Genomic DNA, 16,876 nt, shown 5'->3' on the forward strand with positions numbered 1-16,876 from the left:
GCACTGCTCAGGGTGTGCCCATTCCCAAGGCAAAGGCACACTGGAACTAACAAAATCTCTCTTTTCACCTGGGAAGTTTTAAGCTGAAGCGAGCAGGGAAAGGTTAGAAAGGCCTTGGGCTCTGTCTGGGGGTGCTGCAGCACTGGGGGAGCAGGGGAGGAGGAGGTTTGAGAACTGTGGCTGTGAGCCAAGGTGCTCAAATAAAGTCAATAATGATGATTTATGGCGGGACTGTTTCTTTGCTGTTTGGGTCTTTTCTTTATGGCTCTACCAGGAGTTGGTAGAAAGTGTTATTGGGAGCCAAGGGAGCTTAAGGAGGCAGGGTTTTGAGATTTTTTTTAGATGGGAGGAAGAGGAAGCAGAGGAAGAATACATGAGTAAAACACAAAAATAACTGCAGTTAAGGCACACTTACTGGCCTCACTGGGCTAAAATTAACTGCTAGAAATTATACTTATCAGCTAGCCTGTAGGAAATCACTGGTTGATTTTCTTAACTGCTTGGTAAGTTGGCACACAGATTTCCACTCATTTGAGGCTAGTTATTCCTTGGAAGGTAAACCTTTTGGTTGTCTAAAAATCTAAATGTAGTTCGTATTAATTGTGGAAAATGCTTCCTTTTTGAATATCTGACTTCTGTGAGCAGTTTTTCTGTAGCTTGTAAATCAAATACAATATAGCTGTTTGCTCGAATGAAACTTAATGGAGAGAAAGTTGCATGATTTAAATAAAAAGTAAGATATGTACTTCTGTGTGTAATGTCTGATCTCACAGGGAAAAATGTTGTCCCTCTAAATCATATTACAGCTGTTTAATTATTCTTGTAGTTGTTCAAATAAGGATTTTATTGTCAGAGTCACTAGGAGTTTTTTCTGTTACGGAGTCTGTTACAATAGAATACATTCTTTACAGACTAACAATAATCGTGTTTATAGAGGATGTCCCATTTTTTCCCCATGTGTGAAGTGCTTGCGACACTGGGGGGAAAAAAGAAGAAATTCTTTCTTATTAACCACAATATTATTATCATCATCATCATTGACAAAATCAAGATGATCAAATACAAACTGCCAATAAAAACTATACAAAATTAGTAGCTTAGAAGTAGAGAAGAAGAAGATTTTACTTGCTTTACTGTAAACAGAGGAGATTAAACCAATTTTGCAGGAAAGGAAAAGAGTGCAAGTTCTAAAATAGTGGATCTGCTGCAGCAAACCCCAGTCATTTGCAAACTGTGATAATAATGATAGGATGGTATTTAAGTGTAAAATTGTATATGCAAGTTCCAAGTGGACACCTAGGAAAAGGGATCTGCCTGAGCTATTTTATGCATATTTACAAACCAAGCCTGGAGGTTGTCTCCTGTTGGAAAAGTTTGTAAAAATGACAACGTACCCATCTAGAAATTGTCTATATTTTTAAAATCATACAGTAAAAGCAGTATAGCTACAAAGATAATAGCAACAGATAAAGGTGAACTTTATTAAAATCCCTATAACTGTATGTCATTACAGAAAATATGGTATTCAAGTGTATTGCCTGTGTAGTACTTGATATGTATATATGATAATTGAAAAAAATAACACCTGAGAGTTTCAACTCATCCTTGTGCATGGGCAGTGAAATGGTCTTTTTCAAAGATGTTCAACATGATCAGTAAGTGCATTAAGGATTTTCTACATTGACAGAATCCACAACTGTCAGATGTACACTTTATGTAGACAGTTTTTAAATTTCTGTTGGTTCTCTTCTGTGTTTGTGTTTCTTTAGAACACAGCAGATAAAATTGCATTCCGGGCTGCAGGAGGATTGACTGCCCTTGAAAATGTTCTTCAAACAGTGACTTCTCCCACCAACCTGAATGCAGCTGCACGGGTTCCCTTTAAGTAAGTATGATGGGTCCTTCACCTTCCACTTAGAGTCACTAGAATATTCATTTCATATCTGCTGCTTCACTGCTTCTTCTTCTCCTAGTCCCGTGTTGAACTTCAGAGCAAAAAATCGTGCTGTTCTCTATGCCATGGAAGGTGAAAGACATTTCCACTCACCCTCTGGTTTCTTAACTTGGTGATTTTTATTTTGAGCTATGATATATTTGAGTAGCAGCTAATTGTATAAAAAAAGACAAAACATTTAACAGAGGAGGAGATACGTATCTTTTGAAGTTAGTCTGCAAAGATCTCTAATGGGAAGCAGGGGAATTTTTTAAAGTGTTGTAATTCGCTGGAATCCGTCTGCTTTTAAAATGAAATAGTTGTAAGATACTGCTAGCTGAAAGGGCTCCTACAAACAGGTAAATCAAAATTCTTGTGGATTAGAGAAATTCCTCTTTACAGAACATAAGAATGGAAGGGTTTAAATGTCTAATCCCTGAAAAAGAAGGTGGTGACTAAGCAGAATTCCTGCAAAAACTGGTGACTCAAAAGCATGTTCTTTTCCCTAATCTCTAAGTGTAGTTTTTATACAGTCAAGAGCACATAGGTGCTTTCAGAGCAGAGCTGGGCATGGTTTTAGTACAAGATGAACCAAACCCAGGATACCCTGGTGTGTACCATTGTCATCATTTGTTTGTAGATACTTTGTAATATTGGTATAATTGTAATTTAGGCACTACAGTGTGAGAGTTTGGATTAAAACTGGCCGATAATATGTTATGGGACATGCGTGTGAAGTGCTGGGAAAGAGCACTAAGGAAAAACCATTTTTTTAATATCTTGACATCGCACTTGTAAGAGAATAAATAAAATGCCTGCTTTTGCAATTGTGCCAAATGCACTTGCTGCAAGTCCAGCCAGCTCCACTGGTGAGCAGTTCTGAGTTGGGCCTATGGTGAGCAGCTCAGGGACAGCTTGGGGCTTCTTCATTTGTGCCATCTCTAATTTTGAGTTATCTCATCAATGTGGAATAAGCTTCACAAGGGACAGGATTGCACTGTGTGCCCACATAAAACCTAGTTTAAATTGAGCTTTAAATTCTTAGAATGTGCACCTTCGATTCTTGTTATTTCCTTTTAAGAATAGTCTTGTGCTTTAGCAGCCTTTGAGAGGTTTGAGAATATTGTGTTTATATTACTGAAAACATCGTGCTTGAAGTTTGTTAGGCAGTTTGAGGATGTATTAGTTCTCGAAGGAGTTTGTGTGCTGATAAATAAAGCCCCATGTCAGCCACATTTGCATAACAGAAATCGCATCCAAAGAGTTGATCAGAGTTCTCCTCTGTCTGACACTATCTCACACCCCTTTCAGACCAGTGGTCTCTCAGGTTCCTGAGCCTGTTCATGACTGAATTATAAAAAGTTTTTGCATCTTTGAAAAATTCTCTAAACATTGTTTTATTAACACAGGTTTTCCACTAGCTGTATTTCCAAAAGAAATATGGGGGCAGAAGAGAGATTAATATAAACTGTTCTGACAACATTGTATGTTAAAAACATCTTCTGAAGAACTTTGCTCCACTCCTGAAATACAGCATTTCATTCAACTTCACAGCAAACTGCAGTCTCCACTTTGTAGGCATCTGGCAGTTGGGAAGTTATCCATCAGATTGCACGTAATTTGACACAGGATCCTGTACTCTAAAGCAAGCTGCTCTTGCAGGGTTGGTCTGCAAGAGTCTGACTGCTTGAGTCTGACTTAGAGAGTCTGGAGTCTGCTGGAAGTGGCCCAGGGAACTTGGTGTTGCTGCATGGGATGCAGAGCCTCCTCTGTTGGTATTTCTGTGGTCTTTTTGATGGAGAGGAATGTTCTGTGCAGAATCTGCACCTCAACTGTCCAATAGTTCCAGAGGGTGGGACCTTCTCTGAGCAGTTTGAACCAGGCACAAGCCATGTTTGTGGGTATTGGTATGGTCTCACTGAAAGGATTTAAGAAATTTTTCACACACAGAGTGATTGAGGGAGGTTCAAAACCAAAGGACAATCATAGAATGTATTTAATTCTTTAAATGAGGAAGAAAGTTCAGATCACATTTCTCATTTAATTTTGAAACGAGTTTGAAGTTACTTTTCTTTCTTTTGTGCAAATATCATTTACATCCTGATTTCTTGAACTTTGAATCTAGTGAACCAGCAGTTTTCTCTGTTTAAAGACAAAGCAAAGCCCTGTGGAGAGAAGTTGAATTACGAAGTTTCATGAATTGCCCTCCAGTCTTCCCCCAGCCAAATATGCTTTTCTGAAGGACGCCACTGTACTTCAGACTGTTTGTGGGTTCTTGGAATGTTTAACCATTTGTACTCATCTTAAATTGGGAATTGTCTGTTGCTTTGTGATGAGGATAAGCTATTTACAAGTAGGTGAGGAGATTACATGGGCTATTATCTACATCTCTCTTTCTCCAAAATCCTGGCAGTATGGTGCAGCTCAACTTTAATCCCATGTCTACAAGATAAAGCTTTATTATCAGAAGATTTGACAATATGCCTGTTGTTTTGTACCACTGTCCAGCTCAGTAGTTAGGAGCAGCAGGACGGGAAATGCTGTGAGGAAGCAATAACATTTATGAGACAGATGATACATTTGGTGTTGGGGCAATTTTTCTCCCCTTCAAATAAATCACTGGAAAAGGGAAAGAAAAAGCAGTGGGTTATAGCAAGTTTTATTTTTGGTGTTAGCATAAAAATTAATGTCCAGCCGCATTATTTCTTAAAGCAGCATTTTGTAGTTTTCCAGAATTTGTCCACTTCTCCACAGAACAGTCAGCAGAATTTGTAAAGGTTTCAGAGCTCTACAGTGTTTTTCTTACACTTCTACTGAAAAGCAAATGGGAGCTGCACAGCGAAACAATTTAATGCCTTAAGATGAAGACCAGGAGATGAGTCTCATCCCCTGAGTTGCCTTGCAATGTGCAGCTCATTTACCCGCTTTGTGCCGTGACACGCTGGTAACAAACCTGCTAACAAATGAGGCTTGTAGGTTTGTTTAATTAGCATTTGGGAAATGCTTTGACTTCCTTGAGTGACAAGTATTTTAAAAATTGGCAGTAGCTGTGTAAGGAACAAAGTTGGATTTTTGCTACAAGCTAAGATAGGATTGAAGTCAAGTTTTATGTATCTTCTACTTTCATACAGTTTCTTGCATCATTTACTTAAAGCAAATATTATGAGGGAAAAAAAGCTCAAACCATAATTACATACATAAAAAGAAGAAATTAGTGCCTCCATAGTATTTTGTGTAGCATTGATACAAATGACTTTTATCAGTGAGAACTATTTTGAACTAAGAGCTGGTTTTATAGCTTGTTCTCTGTAACTTTTACTTGGGTTTATGAGTATACGCTTCTTAAGCTGCAGTGTTGCTGTTAATGCATTTTTATAGGATTGTTCACAAACAAACTTTTTTTACATAAAATGCAGAACAAGCTTTCTTATTTTCCTCTGAGGTAGAGAAACATATAAATTTCTTAACGTATTAGAAACAGATTAATTGAAAACTAGTAATTGGTACAAGGACATAAACACACTCTAAAGAGAATGAACACTGTGCAAGTTCAACATCTGAAACCTGCAGCATCTGTCTCTTCCTGTGACCTATTCCTGCTGTCTGGTTTAGCTGGATTTTGGGCTCAGAGCTCAAGAATAAAGCAGCATTGCCCTCGTGTGCAATAAAGGAACAACAATTTGGTTGTTGAAAGCAGCTCTGTGAAATGTTACGAAACTTTCAGATTTAAAGCCAGGTCTTGCATTAAATGATTGATAAGCCAGGGGCTGGAGAATTTTGGTGGAATTTCAAATTCTGTCATACCTGTAAATCCTGGGGTAAATTAATTGTTTGTCATTTGTCATTCAACAGTTTATTTGTAAGTGCAGCAGCATTTCAGAGTGAAACTCCAGTCTGGTTTTAGAAGTGTCTTGAAGCATAATTGATGCTGAATTTTATCTTCTCTCTATTAATTGCGTCTAGACTTCGGCTGAAGCCCTTTTTTTTAATTGCATATCCTTAAATAATGTAAATGACAGACAAAGCAGTAATTATGAATCTCTGGGAGTTCCTGATTGTATAAAAGACTGCGTGATGGTAAGAGCCTGTATGGTCTCCAAGAGTTAAAATTGATATTTTTAACCTTAAAATCAGGGGGGTTTTATTATTGTTTCAATCTGTATTCTTACCTTGATGGTTCCTTACCCATTCTACTCTACAGCCATTCTGTGCACCATTTTTCAGTAATATTTCACCTCCCACTTCTTTGCAACCCAGTGGGTAATTACCAGTACTGATCACGTTCCACATCCGAGTGCTGCATGATATTCAAACTGTTTAAAAATTAGCAGTTTTCTATTGAATTAACACATCCTAAATTTGATAATGTTTAGTTTTATATTATTGCACTGCCAAATTGAACTTTTAGGGTTATTCATTGATAATCAAAGTACATTTATTTATAATGTCAGAAGTTGGAAGAGTATGGAAAAGCTTTACACTTGAAACAGGTGAATTGTTCTGTGTTGATGATGCCCTAATTTTTGTAAAGCAAAAGTTGAGTTCTTGCCTCTGTATCCTGGTGCACTATCATGGATTAGTTTTCCATGGTTGCATATTGTAGATGCCTCAGTATTTTTAATTAAAGTTTGTCAACTTGTTTATATCAGGCAAATTGAGGAAATGAAGATGTTGCTAACATTAAAAAAAAAAAATCACATGCAGAAATACGAACTGTTGAGATCTAGCTTGATTAAAATGAATCCTCTTCCTTCATACTCATGTAAAATAAATATAATATACAGATTCGTATTTTTGTCTAGTTTAAAGACAGATTTCTTTTTTGGCTCAAAGCTTGTGTACCATAAGGAGTGTTTTTGTAATTGGATTGACTCTGGAGGAAAGCCTTGCATCCGAGGGCAGCCTGGCTGTGGGGTGGAGTGAACGTGCTGGCGGCCAGAGCTGGAAAGCTGATTTGTGGGTGTGATACAAAGTTTAGAGCAACATCGGTAATCAATAACCACCTGCTTTACAGAGCCTCCTGCTTCAGACCTTCAGCTGGCTTTGGGATCTCTGAAGATAACAGCTTTGGAATTAAGAGCAGTTAAGAGCTTCCAAAAGAGAAGAAAATGATGGGAAATGTGTTGGGTTTTTCATCCCAGCAAGTTTAACGTGTGGTTAAATAAAGTTGTGGCTCTGCCGTTCACAGCCCCTCGCTTGTCTCGGCAGCCTTGTGCAGAAATGGTGACAGTTGACAGCTGTTGTTCCCTTAATAAGATTAAAGTAAAGAAATTAGTTGTGCTGTCTCTAATCTGCCATTTAACACTGTGAACCACCTGGGGACACTTCTGTGCCGACACTCCCCGTGCTGAATTCCAGTCAGGCTGTGGAACCAAGGCAGAGCTGAGCTTGTGCCGTGATCAGAATGTGTTCAGACGAGCTGCTGCTGGGAAGCTATGGTATCAATTAAATGAACCCTCTTTATTGTTGTGAAAAATTAATTTGACATCCATTTGCTTCCAGCACCTTTTCAAGCGCATTATCGGAGTCTCTGAAAACACCAGTACTCTTTGTGACATGAGGTTCAGTTGGGAAATACAAAAGCATGGTGCATTCTTACTGTGGAATTTGGTCTTTATATAAAGTGGGAAGTTTTTGTGTTTTCAAGTGTAAAATAAATGATCCTCTTAGGAATTAGGAATCCCATATATCAAAAAGCATTTATTGCAGTGAATTAGCTAAATCACCTCAGAACTCTTAAAAGCTGTCAAAATTAACCTACAAGTTCATATTTGGCACTTTGGATGAATTACAATGTTTATATTTAAATAGAATTGATCTTTATTTTAGAATAGCTGATAAAATGACAGAAGCTGATTTAAAGTATCTTCTCAACAGAAAATAGAGACTGCCAATATAGTTTCTTCTCTTTTCCCCTCTAGAAACACCTACACAAGGGAATAATCTTCATGAAGGGTAGAAGTAGGTGACTAATGAAAATATTTTTCAGCATTACTGAGGGAAGGGAACTAAATCCCCTTATATAGTCAGGAGAGGAAAAGAGAACAGTGTTGCAAGACAGATTTTTAAAAATGCACATGAAGCATTTTTATGAATTATCTGTAGGTGTTATCCTTGTAGGGTAAAAGGTGAAATAGATGAAAACTAACCTGCCTTTGGTCAGTAAGTAATTATTTAATATTGTTTTCTTATCATGTAAACTGCAGATTGAAACCGATTTAATGAGGCAGTAGAGTAAAATTAATTACCAGTACAGTTAAATTAATGTAACTGGAAATATGGTGGTACTCAGAAAAGTAGGAAAAGTATAAATGTTCATTCACTTCTTTTCTAAATTCTCCAGATGAAGAGAATATAATCCAGCCATACTAATGAAAAAAATTTTACTCCACTTTTTCTGGCCTCTGAGCATTTCCAGTTTTCCTTAGCTTGAGAAATACGATGTGTGTATGTAAGAGGCCTCCATTTAAGCTCTGGAGCCAGGCTAGGTGACCAGATGCCTCAGCAATGAACCCAGCATCAGTAAAGGCACAGGCCTTATTGTGTAAATAATTTTGTTGTTTCAAAAAATATTTTAGGAGAAAGATAAAGTGTTAAACTCAGCTCCAGAAGTATGTTGAATTAGTCTGCAGCTTGTTCTGTTAAATACCAGCTTTGATGATTTCAGTGCAGTAACTTGGTGTTTGTTGCAGTCCCACTTTTGTATGACCTTTCAGCAGTGCTCATAATTTATTTTCTTCTTTGGAGCTTATTTGAACTTAGTCACATTTTTTTCACATGTTGAGAAAAACCCAACAAAATAAAAGTTCTTTTCCTTTTGGTTTGCTTTAGACAAACAACTTGAATGTCCAGCCATCTGTATTTATTATTGGCTATATTTATGATGCATTTGTGTTGTGTGTCTGTGCATGTTTGTGTAGTAACAGTGATGGCTTTTGTAGTAAGCAAAGCTCAAGAAACAAATTTTTTGTTTATTCTGAAATAGGGTTCTCTTTGATAAGATTAATCTTCTCTGTGAGAATATTCCCTAGGACTGGTCCCAGCTTCCCTGCAAGTCCTGTTTTGAGAAGAAGGAGCAGGTGGAAATCACTGCATGTGATGCAGAGAACAGTTGTGCATGCGCTTGTGATTTCGTGCTCTTCGCACTGCGGAGCTTCCCACTGCAGTCACCTCTTCCCCAGCCATAGGTGTAGCTCAGCCGATGCTGCTGGAGCTGTACATTAGCACTGGAGGCTCTGTGCAGGAGTGGGTGGCAATGTGGCACTGGAATTTCTGGGGCAGGCCTTTCACCTGCTGGGGTTTGCCAGTTCCTTGGTCATCCCTATTCCTTGTGTTGGAGCACAGGCACTGCTGGGAGCTTCTCTCTAAAACTGGCCCTGCTGTCCTGGGAGTTGCTGTCAAATACTTCACACAGGCTCTTGAAGGTCCTGCCAGGAAGGAGTTCATTGTGTGCCATAGCTGTAAGCCACACAAAAAAAATACTACCTATCCAAATGATGAAATTGGCTGATATTCTATATCAGTTTTGATAAGAGTTTTGAATACAGGAGAGTCCAGTACCCATAGAGTGTGTGGCTTCTGTTAAGTATGGCTTTACTGTTTTGAAGTTATTTAATTGATTTCATTTCAGGTATTAGTTCTGTTTGGGATCCCAAGTTGAAGAAAATAAATGTGAATTCCTGCAAGATTTTTGATGTGCTGCCATTTATTTGCTTTTGATTTATTGAAGAAAGTAAAATTCTAATTTGTCTTCCCTTCTGATTTTTTAGGTCACTGTGCGGTGCAGTAAATGTTTACAGCCTCACCTGCAGCAGCTGCATAGAAAACTGCACCTATGTTCTCTTTAGTAATAAGATCACTTTTCTGATGGACCTGTTGATACAGCAATTTACGGTAGGTACAATAACTTTTCTAATTTTGAAAATTTTGCATGCTTCACAAGCATGTTATAGTATTTAGAGTATAAGAACACCAGGGGGTAAATAAGAATAAAAGCTCGAAAGAATAAAATTCATTTGTTGTTTGTATTTGATGGCTGTATCTACTATACTCAATAGAAATGGATATATTTGCTGCTTCTAATAAATTCTGCAAAAGCATGTGTACCAGGAACTCTAGTGAGTGGATCTTGTTCTATCTTTAGCGTTTTCTGAGGCTGTTTTCTTTAATTTACCCTATAGGAATATATAAAGTATAGACTATAATGAGTTGTCTCTGTCTGTTTGATTCTTACTTGTTTCAGTGTCAGGAATCTAAGTCAGGTCAATACATTGCCAGAGTTTGATTTTCTGCACTGCTTAAATAGGGCTCTTTAGCAATGAAAGTTTTAATTTTCCAATGTTTCATTTAATTTGAAATGTCATTAAATATTTTATTTGAAAACTCATTTTTAATTCATAGTGACCTGCTCATCATAAGATATTTAGTCTTGGTTTTCTACTTATAAATTGTGTGTATGTATTTTCATGAGCCAAGCAGTTTGTTAATTGAAAAGTGATGTACATACTTTTAATAATTTAAGTGACGCTGTAAGAATCAACAAGCCATAGGACTGTTGACGAACACTTTAAAAAGCTAGTCCGAGGGTCCTTGACACAAAGAAAACCCAAATGCAACCTGTGCATTCTCCTTTGAGCAGCTGCCATCTCATTGTTCCTCAGCAGATCTTTCCAAGAGGATTGCAGGTATTAGGTTTCAGCCATGCTCAGTGAAAGGTGCGTGCGCGGTGCCGGCCAGTGCTGGCTCTGCGGGGCCAGCGGGGCAGGGCTCGAGGGAATTACACACGGAGGAAATCCTTCAGCTCCTCACCGGTGAGAAGGTTCACTTTGCTGCCAAACCTCTTCCCTGCTCACAGTGCAGTGCTGGAGAATGACCTGTACTCTCCCTGAAGGAATACAGAGGGTATTTCTTAGGCAGAGTTGGCCACCTAGAGCTCAGAGATACTAGAGAAGGAAAATTTACTGCACTTAGAGCTCTTTTCAGTCTGTTGCCAAATACTACCCTTGAGTTGCAGCAAAACTGTAGTTAAAGCTTAATGTTTCCCATGATCCACAGTGGACTTTTCTTTCCTGTACAGAAAGTCTCTTATGTTCTCTTCTGCAGAATTGGCCCTTAAACTGGGATATCTTCTTAGTTCCATGAAGTGCGTATTTGAGTACAAAACCCAAAAACAGTGCTGCTTTTCTAACCCTGATTTTTCTCTCTTGAAAATATAATAAATCAGATCAAGTTTGAATTTTTCTTTTTTTTACAAAAAAGAAGTGTACAAACTGAGAGTAGCTCCAAATACCAAAATACTAAAATACACCCCCAGAGACTTCTAACTGCCTCTGCTTTTCCTTTTTGGATGAGCTGTGTGATGCAGCCTTTGCCCATGTCATGTGTATTTCCACTTACTGTTGGAAAATAAAGCCCAAGTAATACCAGGAGTAATAAATGAGAATGTATATTTGCAAGGTTTTAACAAATTATTAAACAAGTACACCAATATTTGCTGAATACAGCAACAGTACTGTTTTGAGAAGCATTTCAATATAATCTTGAATACATCCAGTATGAACCTTATTTCCAACTAGTTTCATGTGGATGTAGTTTTAGTTTGGGGTTTTTTTTTGTGTGTGACAAAACACACACACAGTGTGTCTGTCCAGGTTAATAGTTTGAAGTGTCCTGTTTAGACCTTCCTTTACCTCCTGCCTAAAGGGACTGGTAGGAAACCTTCTGTAGAATGACTTACCATGTTACCTTCTTTAGCCTCCTTAGCTCAGGTAATGCCTAAGCCCGTGTCTGTTGAGGACAGCAGGGGTGTTTCCTGATTTCCATGATTAATGGATCAAACCTTCCCACCTACGTTCATACAAGTCTTGTGCTGGAGTGTAGCTTCATTTGTTACTGCTGTCTTTGCTCTTCTTTGTCCACCCTAGCCAGAAGATAGTTGCAAAATAATTGCAGCTTTTCTAGTTGTCTATTTTGGAAGGTTTCACACCGACAAAACCAAATAATTAGTGGAGCTGTAAGCATGTAAGGATAGTTTCATATTTTGAGGGTTTCTAGTCAAGTGACAGCTGTCATGTCCTTTCCACAAAGATATCTGAGAAGCCATACATATAAACCGTAACTGTGTGATATCATGACAGATCACTGTGATTATTTTTTAAGGCAATCTTTAAATGCGTAGTATCTGAAAATTCTAAGACATCATTAGTGAATGTGCAATGAACATTAAGTGAAGTAGCAATCAAACAAATGTAGGCATCAAAACCCAGTTGTTTCTTATTTTTTCGTCTCCAAAATACAGTGCTTAAATTTGGACTGTATTTTAGGTAAGTCACCTAAGAAATTTTACTGGGTTTAAGTTAATCTGGCTATCTAATCAGAGGAAAGTAATTTTTCTTCTCCATTTCTTGCCTGGAATGTGCTGCCATTTAATTTGGGGTCTTCAGAATGATAGTATACATCCTATTGCAGTTTCTTAACCATTTTTGGTCAGCTTTTTCAGTCTTCTGTGTTGCATCAAATAAGGCAGCTCCATGTTTGCACTGATGATGACAAGAACTGTGAAATCCAAGGCACATCTGTGCTGCTTGGTGGTTCTAGTCCATTTTGAAATTACATCTGTCTCCATAGGGTTCAGCTGTGTGGCACTTAGGGACTGTGTTCCCTTAGTCCCTAATAACAAGCCCATGTGGAGACCAGTAAATCTTGAAAACAGGGCTGGAGTAGAAGAGGTAATGACATGCTGAAGTGTTTAGGGGTAGGGAATCTAACATTGGAACTTTCACCTGCACCATCTCAAGCCCAAGCACTTCCTGGGCCATTTCCGTTTCTTTGGTTCACTAGTTACTACATAGAACATCTGACATCCCAGTGATACTTCTGAGATATATTTTTCAGAGTGTTTTTGAGGCAAGCCCAATGACTAGAAATGCAAAAAGCACAAAATCACCATTGGTAATGGGAGAATGATATGAAATAATTGACCAGATAAAGAGAAATTGTATGCTTCTAAAGGTCTGCAGTCTTTCCATTTAGGTTTACCAACTCTACATTTAAAATTCTTCATGGCTGTGGAGGACTATGCCTTTTATAAAATAAAAATATGAATGAGTTGTCAGTGCTGTACCTCTACGTTGCTAACTGGAAATTGTTTGGTGTTTTTTGTTAGCACAGAAAGAGAACGTGCTCTGATCTGCCGAGGTATTTTGGTGACATGAGTCAGAACAGAGTAGCATTTTCAGCTATATTAAATGTGTGCCTAAGTGCTTTACTGGGTTGGGGCCATATTGTGCAGCATCTTACAGGATTAAGCCCAAGATGCTGGGCAGAGCTGAAGAGGTGATGGCAGCTCTGCACAAGCATGGGAACCCCTCCACAGGGGGAATTCTCTGAGGAACAGCATATCACTTGGATGGAGACTGTACCATGCTGAGAGTCAGGTCACCAGAGAGTTCCAATTCTAGAACTGACTTAGAAAGTAGGAGTGTTGGTTAGGCCCAGCATAGTCAGCCATCAGAAAAGCTAAAATAGCATTGAGATGTTGGATGTGTCAAATATTTGGACAGTAGTTAGATATTTCCTGATTTTCCATTGTGGTTTTAAAATGTTTTATACCAATTACTCAACAAATCAGTTTAAATGTGTAATCACACCTGTAGATTTGTGTCATATAAACTGTTAAACCTATTAAACCTCAGGAATGTGGAATGTTGTAACATTTACTTATCCAAAGCCCACATTCAACCCAGTTTCTCTGAATATCATGGACTCCTTGTGTATCAACACAAAGAAACCAGAGCTTGAAAGCTTTCATAATTATACTATTAAATCTTTAGATTTCCTACCCCTTGCTTGATATAATAATCAACAAGCAAGCACCCCAATTAATTTTGCTTCTGCAAGCACACCAATTAATTTTGAACATAAATCTCAATACACTTTCCCACTATCCCATTAATTACTTCTTTGGTAAAAGAGCTGATCTGTTCTCACTCATTTGAGTTAGTATAAAAGGAAAATCTTCAAGGAATTAAGTTCAAATTTACCCATTTTCTGTAAAGAAGTATTTCCTTTATCTCTTGTTTGACAAACACTCTGTAAAAATTCACATTTGTTCACACTTTATATTAACACACACACACTTTCCCAAAAAATTGAACATGACAAATAAGCTCTGCAATAAATGATGCTAATAAGTGCCAGATCTATTTATTTTACAAATTAGGAGGAGCAGTTTGATTTTAAAGCATGATCTTTAATAGCTAAGGACTATATACTTAGAATATATATTTCTTCTATGTACATTGAACTAGAAGGCAAAAAAAACCCATTACCCACTCATAGTACTGTTCATTACAGCAAATGGAAGGCTCTGCTGCAAGATATTATTCAATCTTTTAAGAAATAGCATATATAATTTTTTATCTAAGGTGAAAAAGCAGTAAGTAGCATTTGTTAGCAATTTTTAAAACTTAATGTTCCAAGTACAAAGTTGTCACATTTAAGTTGATCTACACATTGCAAAGTTTAATCCATCTGTTTCAGTGAGCAATTGGTATCATTAGGCATGAATTATTTTAGTCAACAAATGTTACTGGAGCAACATAGTATTGTTTTTCTTACTGAACTTGAATAAGCAGCTAAAGACTTCTCACTTGCTCTCTTGGCTTGTCACCAGAAACAGACCATTACAATGAGTTTTAAGTACCAGCACAAGGCTCAGAGCTAATGAATAATAAAGAAATGTGCATGTTGTTCTTTGTCACCAAGTGTTACCAAATCCCTCCTGATACCTATACGGGGAGGAATGGTTTTCTCTGGCCTCACTTGCATATACTGAGTGTAAATGATTTTAACCTGGAACGAAAATGACATTTCAGCCAATATTGATCCCTAGTGCCTATGTCAAGCCTCGGGCTGTGGCAGAGCAGAGGCTCCACAGAGGTCTGTGGGGTGTGGGCCCAGCAGCATCAGCCATGGGGATGATGGGGATGTTCCTAGGAGCCGCGAGCCCTGACTGCTGCCAGTGTCTGCCTTGAGCACTGCAGGACTTCAGACACACTCCACTTACTGTTTGATTGTAATGGGGCAGGATTTCAGCTGGATAAAATACCTTGGACTGCAGAAATGGAAAAATAAATTAATTTGTAAAAAATTATACTCTACATGAGGACTTCCTTCCAGATCTGTATCCTGCATATAGATTTGTCTTCAGATTTACATGTTGTACAGCTCAACTTCACCTTTTTAGGAGTGGGCTCTATTTTAATGATTTAGAAAAATGAGATTCCTCTGAGGTCTGTTCAGAGAGAACTGGCTGTTGTGCTTCTGATGTGATTGACAAGTGGGTCACCTCTGATGGACGAGTGCAGTGGTCACTGGTGATGTTTTATGCATAAGAACACAATCATACTAATGACATACTTTGCTGCTATCAGGCTTGCTTAGTTCTCAGACACTGCATTCTTATGACTTGATTTATTCTGGTCCAGCTTGGATTATATGCTTTACCTTATCTTGTACCTGAAATGGTTTAATGCCCATCAGCACTGCTAGAATGTTATTTTATTATTACTTTTGGTGTACATCCATGCAAATTTGTAAATGTTTCTCTACAAACTTTGGTTAGTTTTACTGAATTCTAGTTGTTTGTGGTTTTTTCTCTTTACTTAGGTTAGTGTTCCAGATGACCATAATGCTACTGCAGGCAGAAGTGTAAATAAGCAGGTATTTGAAGGTTTAACAACAGGACTTCTGAGGGTAACTGCTGTGATTTTCAGATGTCTAATCTCCAGCTTCCCAGATGGAAACAACCACTCTACGGCACTGAAGATATTACAGGAAGTAAAAAGTAAATCCTCACAAGTGGAAGCCTTCAGCAGCAGAGTCCAAGACCTAATCAGGTTTAAAAAAAATAATGAAATGTTTCTAAGTATTCTTTATGAGAGGGAAAGCAAATTGCATTGATTAAAGAGAGGAACAAACTGCTTTAACTCGTAATGCAGTAAAAGCAGTGTGTGGGTAGTCAAGAAGACTATTGAAATACTATATTCTCAATCAAAAATGTGCTTCAAAAAACCGCAGACACAGAAATACAGAAACACAAGAATCTTTTATTTTGGACTTGTTTTTTTGTGTCCTTTCCATTAATTTTCTCTCCTGATTATCTAGGAGCCAGCTTCCATATTTTTATTATTTTCTCTCAGTTCTCTATGCCAACTGTGTGTGCCCATTGCATGTGGTCTCTCATATCATATGTGTATTCATATAAGCTTGTCATAAAATACACACTTCCTATTATAAAGATCACCCAGTCATTCCTATAATCTGATCTTACCATGTAGCTGCATTTTAATAGCTGAGCCTGAACATAAATAGTTATTAGTGTGTCTTCAGCCCTCTGAAGAAATGAAATTCTTCTTTATATGCTACTGAAAATGTGTCACAGTGAGCCTTCAGACTTTTCAAAGTTTGGTGTGATGCTGATAGAGACAAAGAGGACAGCTGAAGGAGGAAAGCAAAACAAATAGTTGTCATAGATACCAGTGACCTCTAAACTTTCATGTTCTCATGTAACTCTCCTTCTCCCCAAACAGGTTTTGATAGAGTGTGAAATTTCAGGATGTTGTATTCTGCCCATTTATGAATGGGAGGGTGGGAGGTCTGTGCTGAGCAGACATCTGACACTGACTGGGCCAAGCACAGGCATACCCTCAAGATAAGGAGAGACATGAGAATCCAACCAGGTCCCTCACCTGAGGCACTTTAGGGGATCTGGTTATAAATGGGGAATGAAAGGCATGATGACAAGGTAATAGTGCAATTAGGAAAAAAAGAGAGAGGGCATTTTAAACCAGTCAAAAACAGACAAATTCTGTCATTAATGAGAATCTTTCACCTTCAGGTCATTGTATTGTATGTCATGGGGAGTTGATTAAGTGAGAATTT

The 16,876-nt window shown here is 38.0% G+C and overlaps 1 protein-coding gene across 2 annotated transcripts in view; it reads left to right on the forward strand.

The window, feature by feature from the left end:
• SCAPER (S-phase cyclin A associated protein in the ER) overlaps positions 1-16,876 on the forward strand; it is a 136,163-nt gene that overhangs the window by 84,210 nt on the left and 35,077 nt on the right. For both annotated transcript variants that reach the window (XM_042021801.1, XM_042021800.1), the window contains exons 24-26: positions 1,770-1,885; positions 9,703-9,826; positions 15,602-15,831. In XM_042021801.1, coding sequence (XP_041877735.1) covers positions 1,770-1,885; positions 9,703-9,826; positions 15,602-15,831 — 470 coding nt within the window. The remainder of the gene's footprint in view (positions 1-1,769; positions 1,886-9,702; positions 9,827-15,601; positions 15,832-16,876) is intronic.

This window comes from Corvus kubaryi, unplaced genomic scaffold (assembly GCF_017639235.1).
Source record: "Corvus kubaryi isolate FWS band 111438036 unplaced genomic scaffold, C.kubaryi_AGA036_p1.0 37172, whole genome shotgun sequence".
Taxonomy (NCBI): domain Eukaryota; kingdom Metazoa; phylum Chordata; class Aves; order Passeriformes; family Corvidae; genus Corvus; species Corvus kubaryi.